A 23795-nucleotide genomic window follows, 5' to 3' on the forward strand; every position below is an offset into this window, starting at 1 on the left:
AGACGCCCCGTTCAACACATTCTTAAAAGATGACCTGTGCACAGAAGCTCACTGAAGAACACAAGCAGCAGATACTACTGTTTGCTCAGTGGGCGGAGGATAGGGAAGAAACTCTCAACGACGTTTGGTTTTCAGAAGAGGCGCATTTTCATTTAAACGGTTTGGTTAGCAAACAAAATGTACGCTTTTGGGCCACTGAAAACCCACAAGTGCTTCATGAATGACAACATTATGCTCCGAGGATTAAAGCGTGGGCAGCAATTTCCAGTCACGGGCTTATTGGACCCTTTTACTTTGAAGAAACTGTGAACAGCGAGCGTTATTTGAGCATGCTTCGCAATAGCTTCATTCCACAGATTCTTGCTACTGCCTTGCCCTTCAACACGCAGTGGTTCATGCAAGATGGAGCAAGGCCACATACTGCAAACACTGTGTTGGAATTCTTACACGAGCATTTCGACATGCGGATCATTTCACTCAGGTTTCCAGGTCGCTTCAATGACGGACAAAATTGGCCCCCCAATAGTCCAGACCTCAATCCATGTGACTTTTTTCTTTGGGGGTACCTAAAGGAAAAAATTTTCCCGAAACGTCCACGTGATTTAATGGAGGTCAAAAGACTTATTCTTCAAGCTTGCAGTGAAATTCCGGAAGACATGTGCCGTAGGGTGATCACTAACTTCAGTGTTCGTTTGAAGGAAGTTAGGAAACGAAATGGTGGACATATTGAGCATGTGCTGAGTTAGAACAAATCTACATGGACGGCTCTTCAATGTAGTATATGTTCCTTTCAGAATGTATTGACAATAAAGTTTATATTCAAAAACAAAATGGTAACACATTTCGTGCGACACCCTGTATGTTCAGACATCTGGTGTCATACACCCCCAGAAACCTACCAAGAACTTGCCGAACACTCGCCATGTAGAATCGCTACTGCATCTCGTTCCATAGGGTAGACCAAGACTCTACTATGCCGGCGGTCAGAATGTTTCGGATCGTCAGTGTATTTGTTGTTCAGTATCAGAGTATTTCTCAGTCTTGTGACAGTTTTCATCCAAATCTATCAGCTCTGTGACAGTGGACGAGAATGTAGCTGTACTTTAGTGATCGCCATCAGTCACATAATATTATTAATTTGTAAGTGTTTTTGGTCATTTGGGCATTGCGCTATAGGTTTCGGTCTTTTGTCCACTATCTGGTGCCTTATTATACTTAAATTTAAGACAGAACACATCTGCATACTATGAAACGAAATAAAAAGGCTTTTCTAAATTAACACATTTTAACAGTTTGTTTCATGTTACTGCTGAAAAAGGCAGCTACAAAAACTTCATTAGGATTGTTTTACCTTATTTGATGCTGCACTCCAGTGATTAGTGTTAAAAGAAAGCATAATAAGACACAGACGAGGAGCGAAATACCGAAACGTCTAGTGTAATGCCCTAATGAACAATAAAACCGAATTAGGTACTAATATCACTTTGTTCTTTGGGGCCATAAACATACAACTACATTTTTGTCATAGACGACCCAAAGACAATACTTTTCACAATGGACGCCCCATCTACTACAGAGATATTGTTGTCCTTCACCGAAAGGCAACAACCGTGGACTTCAAGGAAAACTAAATCCGAAAGTGTTTTAAACAACTGGAAAGAACGAATAACAATGTATGTGGACTGAAATGGGGTCCTCTTTTGAAGAACACCACTACAAACTGAACGTTTTTGTTAGGATAGACAGGACTGGCATTAATTACGCACTGCCCGTGTAAGTTGGGGATAGCTGCAAGCCTTCCGCTTGCCCTATGACAAGGAGATGCTCTAACAAGTGGAAGTCTCTTAACGGAGCTTCACCAACCCTGACCCAAATAATATGCAGCGTAAAGCACTCAGAATGTAACAGCCATGTCGGATTTAAGTTATTCAGCTCCATGAACAATTGCACTTGCAATTAATGTCGGTTATCCGAGTGAATAAAGCCGTTCCGCGTAGATGGTTCTTCACTTAGAGAAAATCAAAGTACTTAATCCATTGTTCTTTATTTCCAATCAGGATATGCATATCGCCACCTCCAAAACAACCTTTGATTAATGTGTGCGTGAATGCACGTTCGTTTTCAGACAACGATGAAATCCCTGTTCCAAGGCATCTGGTGCCCCACACTTATTAAGTACACAAATGTTAATGATTAAAACCACATATATCCTCTCTGATCCATTTATAGGAAGTACAGTACACTAATATGCTGCATCGATCACTTTCTTGTATGGCTGATCAATTTTTACGCAACACTTCACAGCTTGTGAACAAAATTCAATCGTCCCCTACATCCACGAAAAAAAGAAAAACAGTCTCGTATTAGTAAGGAACGACAAACAGTTCCTTGGTAATGACGTCGGTCTCACTTCTTTTTTGTTGCACCTTACACGTTATTTACATTAGCAGTTAACAGTGTGAGATGTCATAACGGTTATTCGATTGATACAGGCTCGTGCCATATTCGGTATTGCGATAATGACGCTATTCAGGCAATCCTATGCTAAGTGTATGGCTTCAAAGATTTCCAATACCTGGTAAAATAATTTTGCACCTCCTACACCTTCCAGAGATTTCAGTAACTTGCAGCGTATGTCATCCACTTCTGTTGCTGTTTTCCAGTGCATTTCAGTGAATGCTCTGTCAAACTGATTGCACACCAACTTCCTCCTCTATTCCATCCCGCTCCAGGACTTATCTTCTCACACATATCTGCGATGTACTACCTCCCATCGAAATAAATTGTTTCTCCGTGATGAACGAAAGTCTCATGCTGGTAGCCCTTTCCCTCAGTAAAAACGAACTTCTCGTAAGATATCAAGTTAAGCCTCCTTATAGGTGCGTCAATTTTTCCATTACCATGTTGTTCTTTACTTTTCTTCCATTTCGGTATTCATAGCTGCATGTTGGGTTGTGTCCCTGAATTCTGAAACACGACATGCATTTTACATACTTTCGGGGAAGCAGAATTCTCATTAAAAGTTTATATTAAGCAACTGAAAGTACTGATTCTACACATGCGACTAACAGGTACCTACGACCATGATACACTTCAATGCAACCTCATACCGTCTGCAACATGAGCTGCTGAAGACGAAATACACTGACGGAAAAAAATCGCAGCACCAAGAAGGAGTTGTGCGACATAAACGAAACTTGACAGACGCGTTTATAAATCGCAAAGTTTATATCTATTCACATTTCGCGTCAGTCGTTTTGAGCATGGGCTAGTAGCGGTACTATGAAAATGCAAATCAGGTTCTCTTTAAACACATGCTGTAACGGTTGTGAGCGCTAGTTATCTCTGAGACTGGACGTGGTGAGTAGATAGTAGATATTAAAGTGCGCGTCATTTACGACGGCGGCCGAGTTTAGGTTCGTTCTGCGCATCTGACGTCACTAAACAGTCAGCCAATGAACAGAGAACGACGTTGCCAGAGCTCGACTGCAGTGCAGAGCACGGACGAGTGTCTTCAGTTTTAGAAACGTTCAATCATAAATAAAGTAATTGAACAAAAGCAATGTCTTGATAGCAGACTTTCTTTTATATAAAGTTCGGAAAAAGCATTCTTTATACCAGTTTCTTCATATTCTATTAATTAAGTAAACCAAACAAGCAATAAGCCTCCTAATTCAGGCGATAGAAAGGAAAGGTGTTTGTATCATTCTCACTAACCGCTTTTTCGCAATAAAGAACAGCGGTTAATGTTTATTTCCTACTGTACTTCGACGAAACGTGAGTAATTCATAGTCATACCAACAGTATTTTTCGGTATTTTGCGTGATATGTTAAAGTCCTCCAGGAGAGCCGTTAAACGACGAACTGCGTTAGCGTAATGGTTAAAGTGTATGGCTGCTAAGTGAAAGGGTCTGAGTCCAAACCAGCCGGCACGGTAGCTCAGCGTGTTCGGTCAGAGGGTTAGCTGCCCTCTGTAATAAAAAAACTGAGTTAATCGATCAACAAAGAACTTATACGGGTGTCTTACGGCGACCGCCTCGAGCAGATCAACGAACGAAAACGAACGAAATGGAGAATTAAAAAAAAAGCCTTGTTCGGTGCTTAATATTTTCTTTATGTAAAAACAATATCGAAGTGTCTTACTTCATGAATTATATTCGTTTGAATGTTATTTTCTGAAATTTCTAGTAGCAACTAAAATCGACCATATGGAAAGTTTACACTATGGACTTTTACCTCTGCAAACTCTTCAAAATTTCGTGCAATGGTTTACTTCATTTAATGCTGCACAATAACTGCGTTGAACATCGAAACAAAATTAAATCATTTATGGGGGGAAGGTATCAGTCAAGAAGATGTGTAAAAATCAAATTTTTGGGCCAAAAAGTGTGTCAAAGCAGTCGGAACACTATGTGTCTGCACAGGCGAGCAGTGCAGTGATGACAAAATCGCTCACAGCGCGGAATGCGGGGAGCACGTCTCTGTAGCACAGAAAGGGTAAATGCGGCCGTGGTGGTTTTACTTCATAAACTGCGCGCTCCCCCCTAAACGTAAATTTGCGAACTATACTATACTATGGCGCTGCTTCTCTTGGCGCGTGCAACTGGCAACACAGCAATCTCCCGCGTCTGGGCGGGCATGCGCGAGCCGCCAAGATAAAAGAATGGGACTATAGTGAACAATGCTTCTAAGGCAACAAAGATGCCATTGTCAACACCTCACTGAGTTTGATCGAGAAGTTGGATGTTCGTTCTGCGATACTGCAGAAAGACCTGTCAGGAATCTAGCCACTGTATATGATTGCTGGCAGTGGTGGTCACGAGAATGTATGGTCTCAAGAAGCTGGGCTCCGGACAGCCACGTGGCACTATCGAGAAGAAAGACTATCGTGTTAGGTGTGTGACTCTGGCGCATCGTATTTCGGTTACAGCAGCAATCTGAGCAGCAGTTGGCGCCACAGTGGCACAACGGTCTCTTACAAATTGGTTATTTCAAGGACAGCACAGAGCCAGATGCCCTCTAGCGAGCATTCCATCGACCCCAAGCCACCACCGCTTGCGACTTCAGTGGTGTCAAGCGAGAGCTCATTGGAGGGCAGAGCGGTGGTCTTTTGTGTTTTCTGATGAAAGCCGGTTCTGCCTCGATGCCGGTAATGGCAGTTGAGGGCCTGCAGCCAACCTGTCTGCGTGCTGTACACAGAGGACCTACACCAAGCGTTACGGTCTGAGGTGCGATTTCGTATGGCAGCAGCACTACTCTCGTGGTTATTTCATGCAACATACCTGCAATTTTTCCGTCAATCTGGTGATTCGACCTGTTGTACTGCCATTCATTAACAGCATATGAAGCGGTGTTTTTCAACAGGATAACGCTCGCCCACATACCGCTGTTGTAACCAGTGCTTTTTTTCTAAAAAAAAAGTTTGAAGGTACTCCGACATTGGATATAATGCAGTGAAAATTACTTACAACTGAAGCATGGGATACCACCCATCTGCTTTTAGCCATGACGTCGTTTTCCATAGTCTTCTGTTTGGCACGAAGTATTATTTGGGCAGCAGCTTGATGGGTGGAACTATATGTTTAAATTTTTTTTACGCAGAGAAACCATTTCTTCTTTTCTGGAACCAGCTGAAGATGACACAGATACTGTAGCTCAAGGCTGTGCAATGTTCATGCCTTGTTTATCTCTTTCTACGCCTGAACTTCCTACTTCTTTGCAAATTCTGCAGCCACGTATTTTGTTTGAAACGATCAACCAGTCATTTTTCTCACAAAATGCAATTTCTTGTTCCAAAGTCCAACATTCTGGACGATCATTTAATTTTCTGTCATATACATGTTCGTTCACTGCATTTTCACGCGTAGGTTCAGTGCTCACAAGGGAACCTCCCCATCGCACCCCCCTCAGATTTAGTTATAAGTTGGCACAGTGGATAGGCCTTGAAAAACTGAGCACAGGTCAATCGAGAAAACAGGAGGAAGTTGTGTGCAACAATAAAAAAATAAGCAAAATATACAAACTGAGTAGTCCATGTCCAAGATAGGCAACATCAATGACAGTGTGAACCAAGGAGCGCCGTGGTCCCGTGGTTAGCGTGAGCAGCTGCGGAAGGAGAGGTCCTTGGTTCAAGTCTTCCCTCAAGTTAAAAGTTTAATTCTTCATTTTTAGTTTATGTGACAAACTCTAATGTTTTCATCACTTTTTCGGAGTGATTATCACATCCACAAGAAAACCTAAATCGGGCAAGGTAGAAGAATCTTTTTACCCATTCGCCAAGTGTACACGTTAGGTGGGACAACATATTCCTGTCATGTGACGCACATGCCGTCACCAGTGTCGTATAGAATGTATCAGACGTGCTTTCCTGTGGAGGAATCGGTTGACATATGACCTTGCGATCAAATGTTTTCGATTCCCATTGGAGAGGCACGTCCTTTCGTCTACTAATCGCACGGTTTTGCGGTGCGGTCGCAAAACACAGACCCTAAACTTATTACAGTGAACAGAGACGTCAATGAACGAACGGACAGATCATAACTTTGGGAAAATAAATAAAGTAAAATTTTTACTCGAGGGAGGAGTTGAACCAAGGACCTCTCGTTCCACAACTGCTGACGCTAACCACAGGACCACGGCGCTGCTTGGATCTGATTGTTCTTGATGTTGCCTATCTTGCACATGGACTACTCTGTTTGTATATTTTGCTTATTTTTTCATAGTTCCACACAACTTCTTCCTGTTTTCTCGATTGATCTGTGTTCAGTTTTTCAAGGCCTATCCACTGTGCCAACTTATAACTAAATCTGAAGGGGGTGCGATGGGGAGGTTCCCTTGTCAGGTTTACAGTTTCACTTTCATCCACTGATGTTGAACTTCCTGGCTTTTCACTCGCACATAAATTATTGACAGTTTTTGGTTTTTTTAGATGCAGGAGAACAAGTAAAATAGTTTGTTAGTTTTCTGCTCACCTCTCACCTCCAACTTAACTTACAAGTTGCCAACGAAAGATAGGACACACTGTAAAACTTCGCACAACCAACAAGACTGGAACAGCAAAAGCAAACGAATAAAGCACAACAAAACAAATATGGCAATGCATCGTGAAGGATTGTGGTAGCGGGACCATAGAGACATCTACCGGTAGCTTGGCGTTTGAGCGTACGCATATCCGTTTAGCATTACCATCGCCCACTATAAACGTGCAAGGGCAGTACATGCTTATCGAACTGGCTGCTAGAAATTCGGTTGTCGAGAACTGTTACAGCAGATTCAAAGGCTTGTAACAGTCAATTATATCGCTTTTCCCACCGAAAACTGCACTTTTATCTCTCGTATTGCAATTACCAACACGAAAAAGTGAAATAAAAAATTTATATCCGTGAAATAAATATTTGGCACTCTTCCAAGTTCTCAATATCGTAAAAAAATTACTTTCTCGACAAAAAAGTTTAGGGGTACGCATCCCCCAGCGTTTCCCCAGAAAAACAACACTGGTTGTAACCCAACATGCTCTACAGCGTGTCAACATGTTGGTTTGGCCCGCTCGATCACCAAATCTGTCTTCAACCGAGCACATATATGACGTCATCGGACTACAACTCCAGCGTCATCCACAAACAGCATTAACCCAACCTGTTTTGACAGACCAAGTGGAACAGGCATGGACCTTCATTCCACAAACTGACATCCGGCACGTGTACAACACGATACATGCACGTTTGCATTTTTGCATTCAACATTTTGACCGCTACACCGGTTAAGAAAGTCCCAGCATTTCATATTTTCAATGGCTTATCTCGCACTTAAGTTAACTTGTGATCTTGCATTTTTAACCGGCCAAATATGTTACCTAGACAAATGCATTCCCGAAATTTCATTACCATACGTTAATTATTTTTTAGTGCTGCCATTTTCTTTTCCGTCAGTGTAATTACAAATCTGATACGTCGTGGTCACCAAATTCCAAATGTGACATTTTGTACAAATGGTACATTACAGTAGAATGACATGCCTATAGTCATTATTACTAGTGTTTCGCTCCAAAACCAAATAGTTTTTGTCCAAATAAAAAGAGGAATTAATAATTAATTAAAATAATATGCTCTCTTGGCACACTTCCAGATTTTTTCGTGTTGCTGTAGTGACAATTTTCACGACTATACTTTTTGTTCTGAAATAACTTCATATATTATCCCCAGAGTGAGATCACTCGTATACAAATAGCGCGTAATACACGTCAGCCGATGCTTGTTGCGAATATTGTGTCTGTGCAAATAAATGAAAAAGATAGGCGCAGATAAAAAAATTAAAAGTCGGGAACAAAGTGAAAATGTAAGTACAAGGCTAGTATATTAATACGGTGGTGATTTGTTACTCATTGAACTGAAAAATTATTTTATTTCATTAAGCAAGCTAGTCGGTGTACAGTGAAACTGCTGCTACGCTAACGGCCCGTAATAATATTTCTCTATCCCGTTTATATACTACAGTGCTTTTCTTGCATGTTATTCCTCTAAAGAAAGAGACAGTCATCAAAATCTGAGAATGCCAACAAAACGTGTCTATACTTACATCGCACTGCGACTGACTGATGTTGTTGAGGTTCAGTCTGAAGACGCGATCCCTGTGAACAACAGAACAAAACGTGAGCACTATCAGGAAAAGTAATTAAGTACTGTTTTTCTGATATTTTCTATCGCAACTTACTTAAGGTGAATTATTTATTATACATCCAGTGAGAATATATTGTTCATAGTGAGTATAAACTTTTCTTTTACATTACTGCATTATAGTGTAACGATCCATACTTTTTTATCTTTGACGTTATTGCTTTGGACAGACACGACATGTAACATAATACTTTTTTTTTTTTTAGTTGATGTGTTGATTATTAAGACATCTAGTTATTCAACGGTTTATGCTGCTCAACATACTCGTTATTATTAACACATTTATTCACTTACGTACTGTGTTTCAGTTTTATGTAAATCTTTGTTGTTTTTTAAATAAATGTAATATGTACGTAAAATTGTTAAGCGAGTCAGAGATGACGGTAATATCGATAGTCAAGTTGAACGGTAGACTCTCTGACAAAGAGTGCGTCGGCTGAGACGTGATTGTTGTTGGTAGCTCACTGAGGGAAACATGTGAACAAATAAACTTCTGACCTCTGTATAATATCCTGTGAGACTACCAAAGCAGCAGTTCCATGTGGATGAAATGTGTTTTGGACGTTCGAACGAAACCGAAAGACGATAGTGGCGGCTTTCAGCCAGCATGCAACCAGCAGAAGCAGAAGTAGAACTATCACATTTTCCAAACATATGGTAATATAATGGAAGTACTTGAATATTTATGAGTATGTTACACCGTCACTACCACCACCACCATCTAACACCAGACATCGCTGGAAGATATCGTTCAGCACGCACAGCTAAGTGACTTTATACTTCGTATCTCTCTCTAAGAAAAATTTATGAAGACTTTCATTTTCTTTTTGAAGAATGTGCATACTTTCATTTCGTATGTACAGCAGTGTGTATCGTTGGTTGAACGTTGATGTGGTTGTACAAACTGCACATGTTTTCTTGTTGTTGACAGTCACACACGACATCTGATTTGTGTTCTTTGATCTTATTTGTCATTATATGTGCCTTCTTGTGCTTTTTGAGGGATGTGTTCGTGCATGTGCATGTTTCGGTAATGAAATGTAAGTATCTTTGTATTACACTCTATGAAAGACGCGCGATATGTAGATTCCGCCACTACGAGGTTTGGCATTCGGAAATCACAAAACCACATGTTATATCTTACTAAAAAGTTCACGCAGGATGGGTAACTTGGACGTGAGAGCCAGGCAACGACGGAGCTTCTGATTTCTGAAAATTGCTGCACTGCGTCTTCCAGAAGGCGTGGATGAACGATTGCTCTTTCACTCATATCTGGAGTGGGTTTACATCGTGAAAGTGATTATATTGTTTACGTAATTTACATTTTTTGATCCCCGCTTCTTAATGCTGGACGTGCCTTTTCAAATCTGTGTGACACAGATGAAGGTTTTATGCTTCTCAAATGATTCATGCTATTTTATTAAGAATTTGGTGCGAATGTTTAGGCTCGTTTTAATCAGCCTAGTCGAAATTTAATAAATTTACTGTGAAAAGTCGCATAGTGGCTGGATTTTATAGGCAGTATCAGCTGTTACGGAAACTGGAATATTTCTTTCTATCGATATATATTCCAGTAACATTTTCCAGTAACATTCTTTCTGCCGCCAAACCAGCTTTATTTTCAAATTACGAGATTTAGAAAACAAAACTATTTACAAAGCCAATTTTTTACGTTGTCTCATTACAGTTTTAAATAAGCATTCTGACAACTGTCGTTGAGGGATACCTATCAAATGTTCTTGGTTCTACCGTGAAGGCTATTTTCTATTGCCATTGTTAAATGTTTATCAATGTTTTATTAATGTCTGGTTGTGAGCACCGTAATAGAATTCCAGGTGCTCCACTTTCTGTGCCACCTTGCGATAGTATCTTAAGGACGAATCAGTAAATGGCTCCGCAGTAGCGAAATTTCCTAATTTGTTCGCATTTCTCCTTGGATGATATGTATGTCTAAATACTAATTAGTTCCTTGACTTTTAGAACAATGTTGTTGTTGTTGTTGTTGTTGTTGTTGTGGTCCTCAGTCCTGAGACTGGTTTGATGCAGCTCTCCATGCTACTCTATCCTGTGCAAGCTTCTTCATCTCCCAGTACTTACTGCAACCTACATCCTTCTGAATCTGCTTGGTGTATTCATCTCTTGGTCTCCCTCTACGATTTTTACCCTCCACACTGCCCTCCAATGCTAAATTTGTGATCCCCTGATACCTCAGAACATGTCCTACCAAACGATCCCTTCTTCTAGTCAAGTTGTGCCACAAACTCCTCTTCTCCCCAATTCTATTCAATACCTCCTCATTCGTTACGTGATCTACCCATCTAATCTTCAGCATTCTTCTGTAGCACCACATTTCAAAAGCTTCTATTCTCTTCTTGTCTAAACTATTTATCGTTCATGTTTCACTTCCATACATGGCTACACTCCATACAAATACTTTCAGAAACGACTTCCTGACGTTTAAATCTATACTCCATGAATTTTAATGCCTACTCCGAACTTTTCTTTTGTTTCCTTTACTGCTTGTTCAATATACAGATAGAATAGCATCGGGAAGAGGCTACAACCATGTCTCACTCCTTTCCCAACCACTGCTTCCCTTTCGTGCCCCTCGACTCTTATAACTGCCATCTGGTTTCTGTACAAATTGTAAATAGCCTTTCGCTCCCTATATTTTACCCCTGCCACCTTTAGAATTTGAAAGAGAGTATTCCAGTCAACATTGTCAAAAGCTTTCTCTAAGTCTACAAATGCTAGAAACGTAGGTTTGCCTTTCCTTAATCTTTCTTCTAAGATAAAGGTCAGTATTGCCTCACGTGTTCTAACATTTCTACGGAATCCAAACTGATCTTCCTCGAGGTCGGCTTCTACCAGTTTTTCCATTCGTCTGTAAAGAATTCGCATTAGTATTTTGCAGCTGTGACTTATTAAACTGATGGTTCGGTAATTTTCGCCTCTGTCAACACCTGCTTTCTTTGGGATTGGAATTATTATATTCTTCTTGAAGTCTGAGGGTATTTCGCCTGTCTCATACATCTTGCTCACCAGATGGTAGAGTTTTGTCATGACTGGCTCTCCCAAGGCCGTCAGTAGTTCTAATGGAATGTTGTCTACTCCCGGGGCCTTGTTTCGACTCAGGTCTTTCAGTGCTCTGTCAAACTCTTCACGCAGTATCGTATATCCCATTTTATCTTCATCTACATTCTCTTCCATTTCCATAATATTGTCCTCAAGTACATCGCCCTTGTACAGACCCTCTATATACTCCTTCCACCTTTCTGCTTTCCCTTCTTTGCTTAGAACTGGGTTTCCATCTGAGCTCTTGATATTCATACAAGTCGTTCTCTTATCTCCAAAGGTCTCTTCAATTTTCCTGTAGGCAGTATCTATCTTACCCCTAGTGAGACAAGCCTCTACATCCTTACATTTGTCCTCTAGCCATCCCTGCTTAGCCATTCTTCACTTCCTGTCGATCTCATTTTTGAGACGTTTGTATTCCTTTTTGCCTGCTTCATTTACTGCATTTTTATATTTTCTCCTTTCATCAATTAAATTCAATATTTCTTCTGTTACCCAAGGATTTCTACTAGCCCTCGTCTTTTTACCTACTTGATCCTCTGCTGCCTTCACTACTTCATCCCTCAGAGCTACCCATTCTTCTTCTACTGTATTTCTTTCCCCCATTCCTGTCAATTGTTCCCCTATGCTCTCCCTGAAACTCTGTACAACCTCTGGCTCTTTCAGTGTATCCAGGTCCCATCTCCTTAAATTCCCACCTTTTTGCAGTTTCTTCAGTTTTTATCTACAGTTCATAACCAATAGATTGCGGTCAGAGTCCACATCTGCCCCTGGAAATGTCTTACAATTTAAAACCTGGTTCCTAAATCTCTCTCTTACCACTATATAATCTATCTGTTACCTACTAGTATCTCCAGGATTCTTCCATGTATACAACCTTCTTTTATGATTCTTGAACCAAGTGTTAGCTATGATTAAGTTATGCTCTGTGCAAAATTCTACCAGACGGCTTCCTCTTTCATTTCTTAACCCCAATCCACATTCATCTACTATGTTTCCTTCTCTCCCTTTTCCTACTCTCGAATTCCAGTCACCCATGACTATTAAAATTTCGTCTCCCTTCACTACCTGAATAATTTCTTTTATCTCATCATACATTTTATCAATTTCTTCATCCTCTGCAGAGCTAGTTGGCATATAAACTTCTACTACTGTAGTAGGCATGGGCTTCGTGTCTACCTTGCCACAATAATGCGTTCACTATGCTGTTTGTAGTAGCTTGCCCGCATTCCTATTTTTTTTTATTCATTATTAAACCTACTCCTGCATTACCTCTATTTGATTTTGTATTTATAACCCTGTAGTCACCTGACCAAAAGTCTTGTTCCTCCTGCCACCGAACTTCACTAATTCCCACTATATCTAACTTTAACCTATCCATTTCCCTTTTTAAATTTTCTAACCTATATGCCCGATTAAGGGATCTGACATTCCACGCTCCGATCCGTAGAATGCCAGTTTTCTTTCTCCTGATAACGACGTCCTCTTGAGTAGTCCCCGCCCGGAGATCCGAATGGGGGACTATTTTACCTCCGGAATATTTTACCCAAGAGGACACCATCATCATTTAACCATACAGTAAAGCTGCATGCCCTCGGGAAAAATTACGGTTGTAGTTTCCCCTTGCTTTCAGCCGTTCGCAGTACCAAAACAGCAAGGTCGTTTTGGTTAGTGTTACAGGGCCAGATCAGTCAATCATCCAGACTGTTGCCCCTGCAACTACCTCTTCAGGAACCACACGTTTGTCTGGCCTCTCAACAGATACCCCTCCGTTGTGGTTGCACCTACGGTACGGCCATCTGTATCGCTGAGGCACGCAAGCCTCCCCACCAACGGCAAGGTCCATGGTTCATATGGGGGGTAGAACGATGTACTAACGTAATTATACAAGTAATCATTTTTGTGATGCCAAATACGAATTTACGTATCCAAGAATATCTTGAGTGCATCGTTATGATTTGCTTAATGAATTATAAAGCTCATCACTGTGTCAGTGTTACGTCTTTATAAACACTGTTGCGTGCTGATCAAAGCGGAAGAAAACAATACTTTAGAATGGACAGGACTATATCCTATTAAGCGCTGTACACAATTTTCTGAGGTTGTTAGCAAAATTCTGGTTTGTCACATTTCAAAAATTGTTGATCTGGATGCATAATCATGCGAGCAACAATAAAAGAGGCTGAAACTGCGTTTGTGGTTATATCAAAACATGCTTAATTTTCGGACGTTACACTTTGAAGCTTTAAATAGATAACTGATAAGTAACTGAACAGCCTAATGGAGATTCTAATTGTAATGAAACAACATGAAAATTTGGCTTTGTAAATAGTTTTGTTTTCTAAATCTCGTAATTTGAAAATAAAACTGGTTTGGAGGCAAAAAGAATCCAAAGTTGAAAATATTACTAGAGTATATACCGATTAGTTCATTGTATAGAGTACATTCATTAGACAAACATAGTATTCTGACGTTCACTAACGGTTAATTATTTACGATGTATTAATATCGCAGGATGCCTTTAACTAGGATTGAGTAAAATTATATTAGTTCTCAAGTACCTCTCCCTGGGAAAGAAATGAATGGACGACGCTTCACTAGAAATAACGGCTAGTTCTTTCGGCAGTTTTGTCTCTCTGTGATACATTCATCTACCTCCGCTGGCTTAGTGCAACAGGCGATGACATAAGTTTCAAAACAGTTTTTCTAGAATGCCACATCCTCTATGCGAATTCGTTGTCGATTCATACAAATGCAAGTCTTTTTGTATCACTTTAACCCACGAAATACCTGGAACTGGATGCAGTAATTTCCAGAAACGAGTGCCAGAGGGCTCGCTGGCACACGTGGAGGCTCTGCCATCTACCGGAGTCATGGAGAAACAACTACAATCGCGGTCAAGCCTTTGCGAGTACGGTTAATACCACGACCTGCAAAAAATAATGAATTATCGAGCCAACAAATATGTTGATGTATTTGTTGTAGAGACAATTGTGTTTCTGGAGAGTAGCAGAATCATCGTTGCCGACTTATGCACCATGAAGTGGGGTGTTACAGCCAACCAAACTGATGGACAGTCAAATAAATAATTCCGTTGGGTATATGACGATGAAGATTTTTAGCATACCTTGATGTCAGTAGTTCACAATTCTGAGTCGTCTAATATGTCATGGTATAAGAATACTGACATCATAATAACATTTTATCGAGCACACACACACACACACACACACACACACACACACACACACACACACTGAGAGAGAGAGAGAGAGAGAGAGAGACAGAGAGAGAGTGAGAGAGAGAGAGAGAGCATCGCTGATGAACTGAGAGAACCAAAAGATCTCACAACAAAGATATTTTTCCGTAGCTGCTCAGCTGTCAATAGTGCACCCGTGAGTTTTCGGCAACATTGAGACATAATGCCCCCCGTGATATTTTCTTGAAAGAAACAAACCTAAGACATCTTGTACAACTTTTTACACTCTGTTAACTGAAATAATAAAAAAAGATTTTCTGAGCGATTTGATTATCGATAATCTGAAGCAAAATGGCCGAGAAAATTGATGCTCGGAAAAAATGTGAATTTTGGATCGTTATATCTCCAGAAAAAATTACTGGATACACCCCAATCCTTGCACATAATAACTTATTAATATAAGGAGTTAGAATATAAAATTTCATCCTCTAGTGCTCTCCAATACTTACAATGAGGATAACGTTGCTGCTTTTTCAAAAAACGCCAAAAATGGCTGCTTTTTCAAAAAACGCCACAAATGGCTACTTCTGGTTCACTTTTTCAGAAAAAAGTCTTCTGCGAACAGTTTTAAACCGTTTTCATTGGAAATACGATATTCTAAACCACCTAAAAAGCTATTTGGTTTCGCAATGCGTGCATGTAAGACGCTAAAATACGACGACAAGGTGAAGCGAAGTCGTCCGAATAAGAAAAAAATAGACGACTGAAAAAAATATGAGGTTTAGCTTTTTATATCTCAGGAAGTAATTGCGTGATAAAGCTGAAACTTTGTGGATAACAACTTACTAATACAAGGTCTTAGAATATAAAATTTTATTCTCCTACTGTTTTCCAGCAGTTTACAAACTGAGGGCAAAAACGACGATTTTTCTACATAAACCGCGAAAAATGGCTATATCAGACCCACATTTACAAGAAAGAGTCCTCTGAAAACTCTTTTAAATTGTTCTCATTAGAAATACCATGCTCTAAACACCTAAACAACTATGTTTGGGTTTTCCAATCCGAGCATACAAGGCCCTAAAAAACAAGAAGGTGGAGGTGCATTGAACATGGGTCCATATTCCACTGGTACTCACATTATATCTGACATATTTTATTATGTTCTAAAATTGTTTTGTACTGTCTGGAGAAGGCAATATCAAAAGTCTAGTTTAATTCTGATTTAAGGTATAGCGCACTGTCTGTTCCCATAGTTTACGGTTAATGTGGAATATTAGTGTACACATAAGAAATTATCGAAATGTGTTGGTATGGTCCATGGTGACTTAACCATTTCCCGCCCCTTTTAAAATGAGAAACCCAGCAGCCCTAGCTGTCCAACGGCAGGCACGGTTGAGGTTCTTAATAGGTTCCCAATCCTGATAAGGGTTTCTTTACAAACGATCCCAAGCTAATGATATATTTTTGTAAGCATCAAGGGCCAAAGCTAAAAGAGGTCTCTTTTAGGGTCCTAAGGTTATATTTGCTTCAGTATGCATGACTTTCTTACATTTTTCCTTCATTTGCTGTAGAAGGTCATGAGGAAAACTTTACTGCAGGCCAGATGATGTCACTGATGAGATTGCTTCGGAAGAAATTTTTATAAGACAAGAACCAAAAGATAACTCTTTTCAAATGTGATTACCTCAAATTATTAGTGCCTTAAAAAAGAGAAAACTGTTCTTTGTATTGGATGTCTTATTCCATTTAAGTTTTTATAAAAGGAATTTTGTAGAGTTGATGCTCTAGAGACGTCTAAAAATCAAAAACAAAAAAGATTTTTTCTGACTCAAGTTCATTTCCTACTCATCAAGTATTTGATATTGTCTTCCACAGAGAGAACTGAACAATTGTATAACGTGATAAAAGATGTCAGATTTAATTTAAGTATCAGCGAAAATTGGCCCATTTTCAATAGACCTCCACATTGTCGTTCCTCTTCAGGGCTCTATATGCTCGCTTTGGAAAACCAAACAATGTAAACGATTTCAGAGAGATTTCAGAAGACTCTTATTTGTAAAAGTGGGTCAAAAATAGCTAATTCTGGCAGTTTTAGAAAAATCGTCAACTTTGCACTCAATTGGTAAATTATTGGAAAGCAGTAGGAGAATAAAATTTTATATTCTGAGACCTTGTATTGGTATGTTAGTATACGCAAAGGTTCATGTTTACCCCGTAATCACTTTCGTAGATATAAAAAAATAAACTCCACATCTTTTCAAGCGTCTGTTTTTTGGCCGACTTAATTTCACTTGTTTATTAGCGCCTTATATGCTTGAATTGCAAAACCGAATACAGCTTTTTAGGTGTTTTAGAGCACAGTATATGTAATATAAACGATTTAAAAGTTTTCAGAAGGTTCTTTCTTGTAACAGTGGGTCAAAAATAACCATTTTGGCGATTTTCTTACAAAAATCGTCATTTTTGACAGCAGTTTGTAAACATTGGAAAACAGTACGAGGATGAAATTTTATTTTCTAATACCATATATTGTTAAGTTTTTGTGTGCAAAGTTTTAGATTTAACCCGCAGTTACTCCCAGAATATAAAGAGCTAGAATGCACATTTTTTTCAAGCGTCTATTTTTTCGAACGATTTCGTTTCACCATATAGTTGTTTTTGGGAGCCTTATATACTCGCATTGAAAAGCCAAATACAGCTTTTCAAATAGTTTAGATCAAAGCGTTTCCAGTTAAAATGATTTAAAGCAGTTTGCAGACGACTCTTTCCTGTAAAAGTGAGCCAAAAGCACCCGTTTTATGCGCCTTTTTGAAAAAGCTTCCAATTTGCCCTCTTAAACTATTGGAAAGCAGTAGGAGAATGAAATTTTGTATTCTAAGACCTTGTATTAGTATGTGTAAGATTTCAGGTGTATTCTGCAATTACTTCCGGAGATATAAAAAGCTAAACTTAACGTTTTTTCGAGCGTTAATTTTTTCGGACGATTTATCTTCTAACTGCCCATATGCAAATCGCTCAGGAATTTTTTCTTTTATTGTTTCGCTTAGGAGCGAGCAAAAATTTTATAAGATGTCCAAGTATTACAAGAGATGTTATATCTCAAAGTTGGCGAAGACTCACGGGTGCACTGTGTATAGCTGCGCTATGGGGTCAAACAAATGACAGTATCTGCGGAAGTATTGAATTAACGATTGTGAAACTTTGACAATGTTCATTGGGAACATATGTGAATGTTCGGACTGAATTTCAGCAGCATCCGTGATGGCCGCGCGGGAACTCTTTCCGAAATTACACCACTTGGCATAGAGAGGCCCAAAAGTTACTGTTTCTGGAGCTAACTTTATACTTATTGGAAGACGATTTATGTAAATTCAAACAAGAGAGGGTCTATACAGATACAGTGAGACACCACATGCTATACTCTGCCAATCTGAGGTTTGTTTCATGCCTGTCAAACAGTATGTCAATAAACCCTCGTTTAGCTGTGTAAGCGCGTATTTTTAGGGGTCTGTACCTCAATCGATACAAATGTAACCCTTAGGGATCACTCTGTTTTCCGTCTGTCTGTCTGTTAAAAACCCTTTTTCTATGGGACGAGTAGAAGATTCAAATAGAAATATATGCCACATACTAAGAGCTGTAGTCCCTTGGCTGTATAGTAAATGTAAGTTTTTAAGTTAGTTCAATCAAAAGATGCGGCCATTTATATATTTTGATACTCATGAAACCCCTAGGATACTTCCCGTCGAACTAGAGTCATTAAATTTGACAAGCAGCAAGTTTTCACACTAAAAGTAAAGGAAAAAATCCTAAAACTGTTAATCTGCAAACATGTCACACATAAAAAACTTCTGTCATTTGTTATCAGAATTCAAGAATAAAATTAAAACATTCTCGAAAGTCTAGGAATATCTGGGAGCGATATCTTGCCAGTATCAGTGGCGATAAAAGACAAAAATAGTCGAGATAATAGATGCCGTGGATCAATGAAATGTCTACATACCTTATTAAGTTAGTACGGAGCCCTCAGAGCGCGAATCGTTCTCGAACCTTTTTTTCTTACATTGCGTTTTGTGTGGCGAATCCTTTACGAAAGCCGAACAGAGAACTTGTGAACAAGTGCCGTTCAGTTAAATGAGTCAGTATTCTATCATCGGCCACATTATCGAACACTTTTTAAAGAGTAATTAGTGATAATTTGGTAATCTCCAGTTTCATAGATGGATGTCACTACAAAATATTTCAGTCTGTTAGGAAATATGCCCTCAAAATGCCTAAGGAATAGTGGGAAATCACTGGGATATTTGGGTTACTGCTTTGGTCGGACGGCATGGTTCTGGCAGTGAGCCGTGGAAGTAGCTGTAGTCTTCTGACTGGTTTGATGCGGCCCGCCACGAGTTCCTCTCCTGCTCTAACCTCCTCACGTACTCTCAGAGCAGCACCTGCACCCACGTCCTCAATGATTTGCTCGATGTATTCCAGTCTCTGTCTTCTCCTATAGTTTATATACTCTACAGCTTGCTCTAGTAACTCAGAGGTCAATCCCTGACGTCTCAACAAATATCGTATCGTCCTGTTCCTTTTTTTGTCACTGCTTTCCATACGTTCCTTTCTTCGACGGTTCTGCGGAGTACCTCCTCATTTCTTATCTTGTCAGTCCATTTCATTTTCAACATTCAGCTATAGCACGAAATCTCCACCACTTACCAAAAGCATTCAGATGCAAACTTATTAGGTTGTAACAGGAAAGAGGTATTAATTAAACCTGTTCTGTTAGGGTCTGACATTTTCAATAAAACGTAAATACATCACCGTGACGAATGACACGTCCGATAGTTGTCAAAACGTTGATTTTATAAATAACATGACGAGGCGGTCAGATACCCAGAAATGTTTGATTGAAAATGGCAGTGCCCGCGGAAGCACATTATCGCACATGTCGGTCATTTACACTACTGGCCATTAAAATTGCTACAACAAGAAGACATGCAGATGATAACCGGGTATTCATTGGACAAATATATTATACTAGAAATGACATGTGATTACATTTTCACGCAATTTGGGTGCATAGATCCTGAGAAATCAGTACCCGGAACGACCACCTCTGGCCGTAATAACGGCCTTCTTACGCCTGGGTATTAAGTCAAACAGTGTTTGGATGGCGTGTTCAGGTACAGCTGCCCATGCAGCTTCAACACGATACCACAGTTCATCAAGAGTAGTGACTGGCGTATTGTAACGAGCCAGTTGCTCGGCCACCATTGACCAGACGTGAGAGATCTGGAAAATGTGCTGGCCAGGGCAGCAGTCGAACATTTTTTGTATCCAGAAAGGCCCGTACAGGACCTGCAACATGCGGTCGTGCATTATCCTGCTGAAATGTAGGGTTTCGCAGGGATCGAATGAAGGATAGAGCCACGGGTCGTAAAACATTTGAAATGTAACGTCCACTGTTCAAAGTGCCGTCAATGCGAACAAGAGGTGACAGAGACGTGTAACCAACGGCACCCCATACCATCACGCCGGGTAATACGACAGTATGGCGATCACGAATACACGCTTCCAATGTGCGTTCACCGCGATGACGCCAAACACGAATGCGAGCATCATGAAGCTCTAAACAGAACCTGGATTCATCCGAGAAAATGACGTTTTGCCATTCGTGCACCCAAGTTCGTCGCTGAGTACACCATCGCAAGCGCTCCTGTCTGTGATGCAGCGTCAAGGGTAAACGCAGCCATGGTCTCCGAGCTGATAGTCCTTGCTGCTGCAAACGTCGTCGAACTGTTCGTGCAGATGCAGATGGTTGTTGTCTTGCAAACGTCCCCATTTGTTGACTCATGGATCGAGACGTGGCTGCACGATCCGTTACAGCCATGCGGATAATATGCCTGTCATCTCGACTGCTAGTGATACGAGGCCGTTGGGATCCAGCACGGCGTTCCGTATTACCCTCCTGAACCCATCGATTTCATATTCTGCTAACAGTCATTGGATCTCGACTAACGCGAGCAGCAATGTCGTGATACGATAAACCGCAATCGCTATAGGCTACAATCCGACCATTATCAAAGTCGGAAACGTGATGGTACGCATTTCTCCTCCTTACACGAGGCAACGCCGGTCAACTGCCGTTTTTGTATGAGGAATCGGTTGCAAACTTTCTTCATGTCAGCACGTTGTAGGTGTCGCCACCGGCGCCAACCTTGTGTGAATGCTCTGATGAGCTAATCATTTGCATATCACAGCATCTTCTTCCTGTCGGTTAAATTTCGCGTATGTAGCACGTCATCTGCGAGTTGTAGCAATTTCAATGACCAGTAGTGTATGAGAACGCACCCGTTTTTCGCGAAATTCATTGCCGAAATCATCTCGGGTTATCAGCCAGTTGTGGCGTTGTGTTGTCGCAACGTTTCGACAAGTGTCCTGCTTGCTTTCTGCTCGCCTAGCGTTGGGTTCATGTCTTGTCCATTATTTTATACTCGCTGAACCGCATACGCCTCTGCCGAAGACATAACGGATGGGTCAGTCGCGTGCCTCCGGAAATCTGGCCGATAGTGTGCGCGTTGAGGGGGAGGGGGAAGGGAGGGGGGGGGGGGTACACACACGCCGGAATCGAGTCCGGGTGCTGCTTTTCGATTCTGCTCGCCGCCTCCGCCGCTTTTAAATCAGGCCGTTCTTTATGTATTTTTGCTAACGCTACTGACTATACAGATTTCGCCTGAAAACTGCTGTCCCATTTGACAGGATCGTTGCATACCTTTATTTCCACTGCCTCTGGTGACCGAATACCAGAACACGTTGGCTCGGCAGTGGGCACAACACCTCTGTCTGTTCAAAAACCAAACATGTGGCCTTCGTTGATGCTGTGCTTTGCCACTGCAGAATTGACGGTTTGAACGAGGCGAACACATAACACTTGTTATGAACAGCGCTGCGAGTTGTATCGTGGCGCGGCGTCTGGCCGATTTATAGCATGCCACACTGGTAACCGATGCTGTAGACGCCAGGTTGTGATAGCCCTAATTGATCTTGTGACTGACACAGGATGTAGTGTATTACCCAGAGCGCTATTCTTTACAATTTGAAGCCTTTTTAGTGTCTTTTCGCACCTTACCCCTACGCAGGGCAGGCACATTCGCCAGTTGGGAGTACAAGGTTGCAGTATACCCTCACCCGTACACTAAAAGCGCCGGAGCAGAAAATCTGTAAAACTGGCAACGCGTTCTAGATCTTCGAACGTTGATTTCGGAGGAACTCGAGAATTATTTTTCGACGTTCTCGTCAAGCCACGATAAGGTACAATGTGATTTGCTTTTGCCTAAGAAATAAAGAATCGTATTGACACTGCTCACTTGCACTTTTACGCTCTGAGCTAATAGGACATCTAGTACCATGTGTTAGCATATAATGTTCACCGAAAATTGCCTAATGCTGCAGAAAAGCCTCAAACAGTTCGGTCAGCCCGTGGGAATAGTACTCGGCGTACTAGTGAAACCTAAAGCGTAACGCCGGACTGTTTCAGATACAGTGTGTTCTATCAAATGGGACACAATCCCTTTTCTGAAACCAGTGTGACAGTACGTGGGTAGGCTACGATCATCGCGTGATACTACAGCCTCTTTCTAAGACAAAAAAAAAGGTTCAAGTGGGTCTGAGCACTATGGGACTTAACTTCTGTCATCAGTCCCCTAGAACTTAGAACTACTTAAACCTAACTGACCTAAGGACATCACACACATCCATGCCCGAGGCAGGATTCTAACCTGCGACCGTAGCGGTCGAGCGGTTCCAGACTGTAGCACCTAGAACCGCTCCGCCACCGCGGCCGGCGTGTAACAAGTGTCTGTACTAAACACGTAGGTGTAAGCCCACGAAAAGACAAAAAGTTATTACCAAATATAATATTCGAGGGCTGGGACAAATGGCCGATGGAGTTCGAGTAGTCGCAGATCGCGAGCGACGCAGAAGGGAGGGCAAATCTGTGCAGCGCCAGTGCGGTCCGCCGGTGCAAGCCGGGCGGACGGCTGAGCGGCTGCGGGTTAAACGCCGGCCATCGATCACCGGCGGTGACTCTGCAGAGGGCGTCGGGCGTCGCGGCAGACAATGAGGCGTTATCAGGTGGGGGGCAGACAATGGCGTCTTCACTCCCGCCGCCTCCCCCTCTCGCCTCCGATAAGGGCCTGGCCGCCTCCTACAAATGGGCCTCGCTTTCATCACCTCCTCCGCCTAGTAAACCTGCTCGCTCTATGTCGTCGCAGTAGGGTTTCGATTAGGGAACGCCTCGCCTCCACGATAAACATTTGATACACCGAACTGCATCTACATCTATACTCCACAAGTCACCTTGCTGTGTGTGGTGGAGGGTACCTCTGGTCCCCATCTTTCAAAAGGCGAAGCCTTCCTGTGCACCACAGCTTTCTTTCTTCAGCAGTCCTTGTCATCATCACGTATGAAGTACATACCATCTCACCGATCATATTTTTTAATCAGGATGTTCCCAGTCGTCCATTCGTTTTCTTCCCTAAGATCTTGCCTTCTAAAATGTCTTGTAGCAGAATATCGCATCTAATTAAGTGTCCAATAAGCCTTGCTTTGCATTGGCCTGTAATTTTTTGTACTTGTTTGTTCTCTGCTATTTCCTGTAGTTCGTCTCATCTGTTTTTATATCAGCCCAGCTTGTTCTCGTGACTCTCCTCTAGAACCACATTTCCGCAGCTGCGAGGCGAGCTTTTTCCTTATTTGCTTACTTGTAGAAATAAGGAATACCACCAGCCGTATAAATATTAATACAATATGCTGTATTAATTACGCGACCAGATTCGTCACTGTGTTAGTGTCAT

General features: G+C 41.2%; 1 protein-coding gene across 4 annotated transcripts in view; it reads right to left on the reverse strand.

Moving 5' to 3' along the window:
* The window catches only part of LOC126198890 (semaphorin-2A-like), a 1278287-nt gene that overhangs the window by 260837 nt on the left and 993655 nt on the right, over positions 1-23795 (reverse strand). For all 4 annotated transcript variants that reach the window (XM_049935505.1, XM_049935503.1, XM_049935504.1 and 1 more), the window contains one exon: positions 8575-8626. In XM_049935505.1, coding sequence (XP_049791462.1) covers positions 8575-8626 — 52 coding nt within the window. The remainder of the gene's footprint in view (positions 1-8574; positions 8627-23795) is intronic.

This window comes from Schistocerca nitens, chromosome 8 (assembly GCF_023898315.1).
Source record: "Schistocerca nitens isolate TAMUIC-IGC-003100 chromosome 8, iqSchNite1.1, whole genome shotgun sequence".
NCBI lineage: Eukaryota > Metazoa > Arthropoda > Insecta > Orthoptera > Acrididae > Schistocerca > Schistocerca nitens.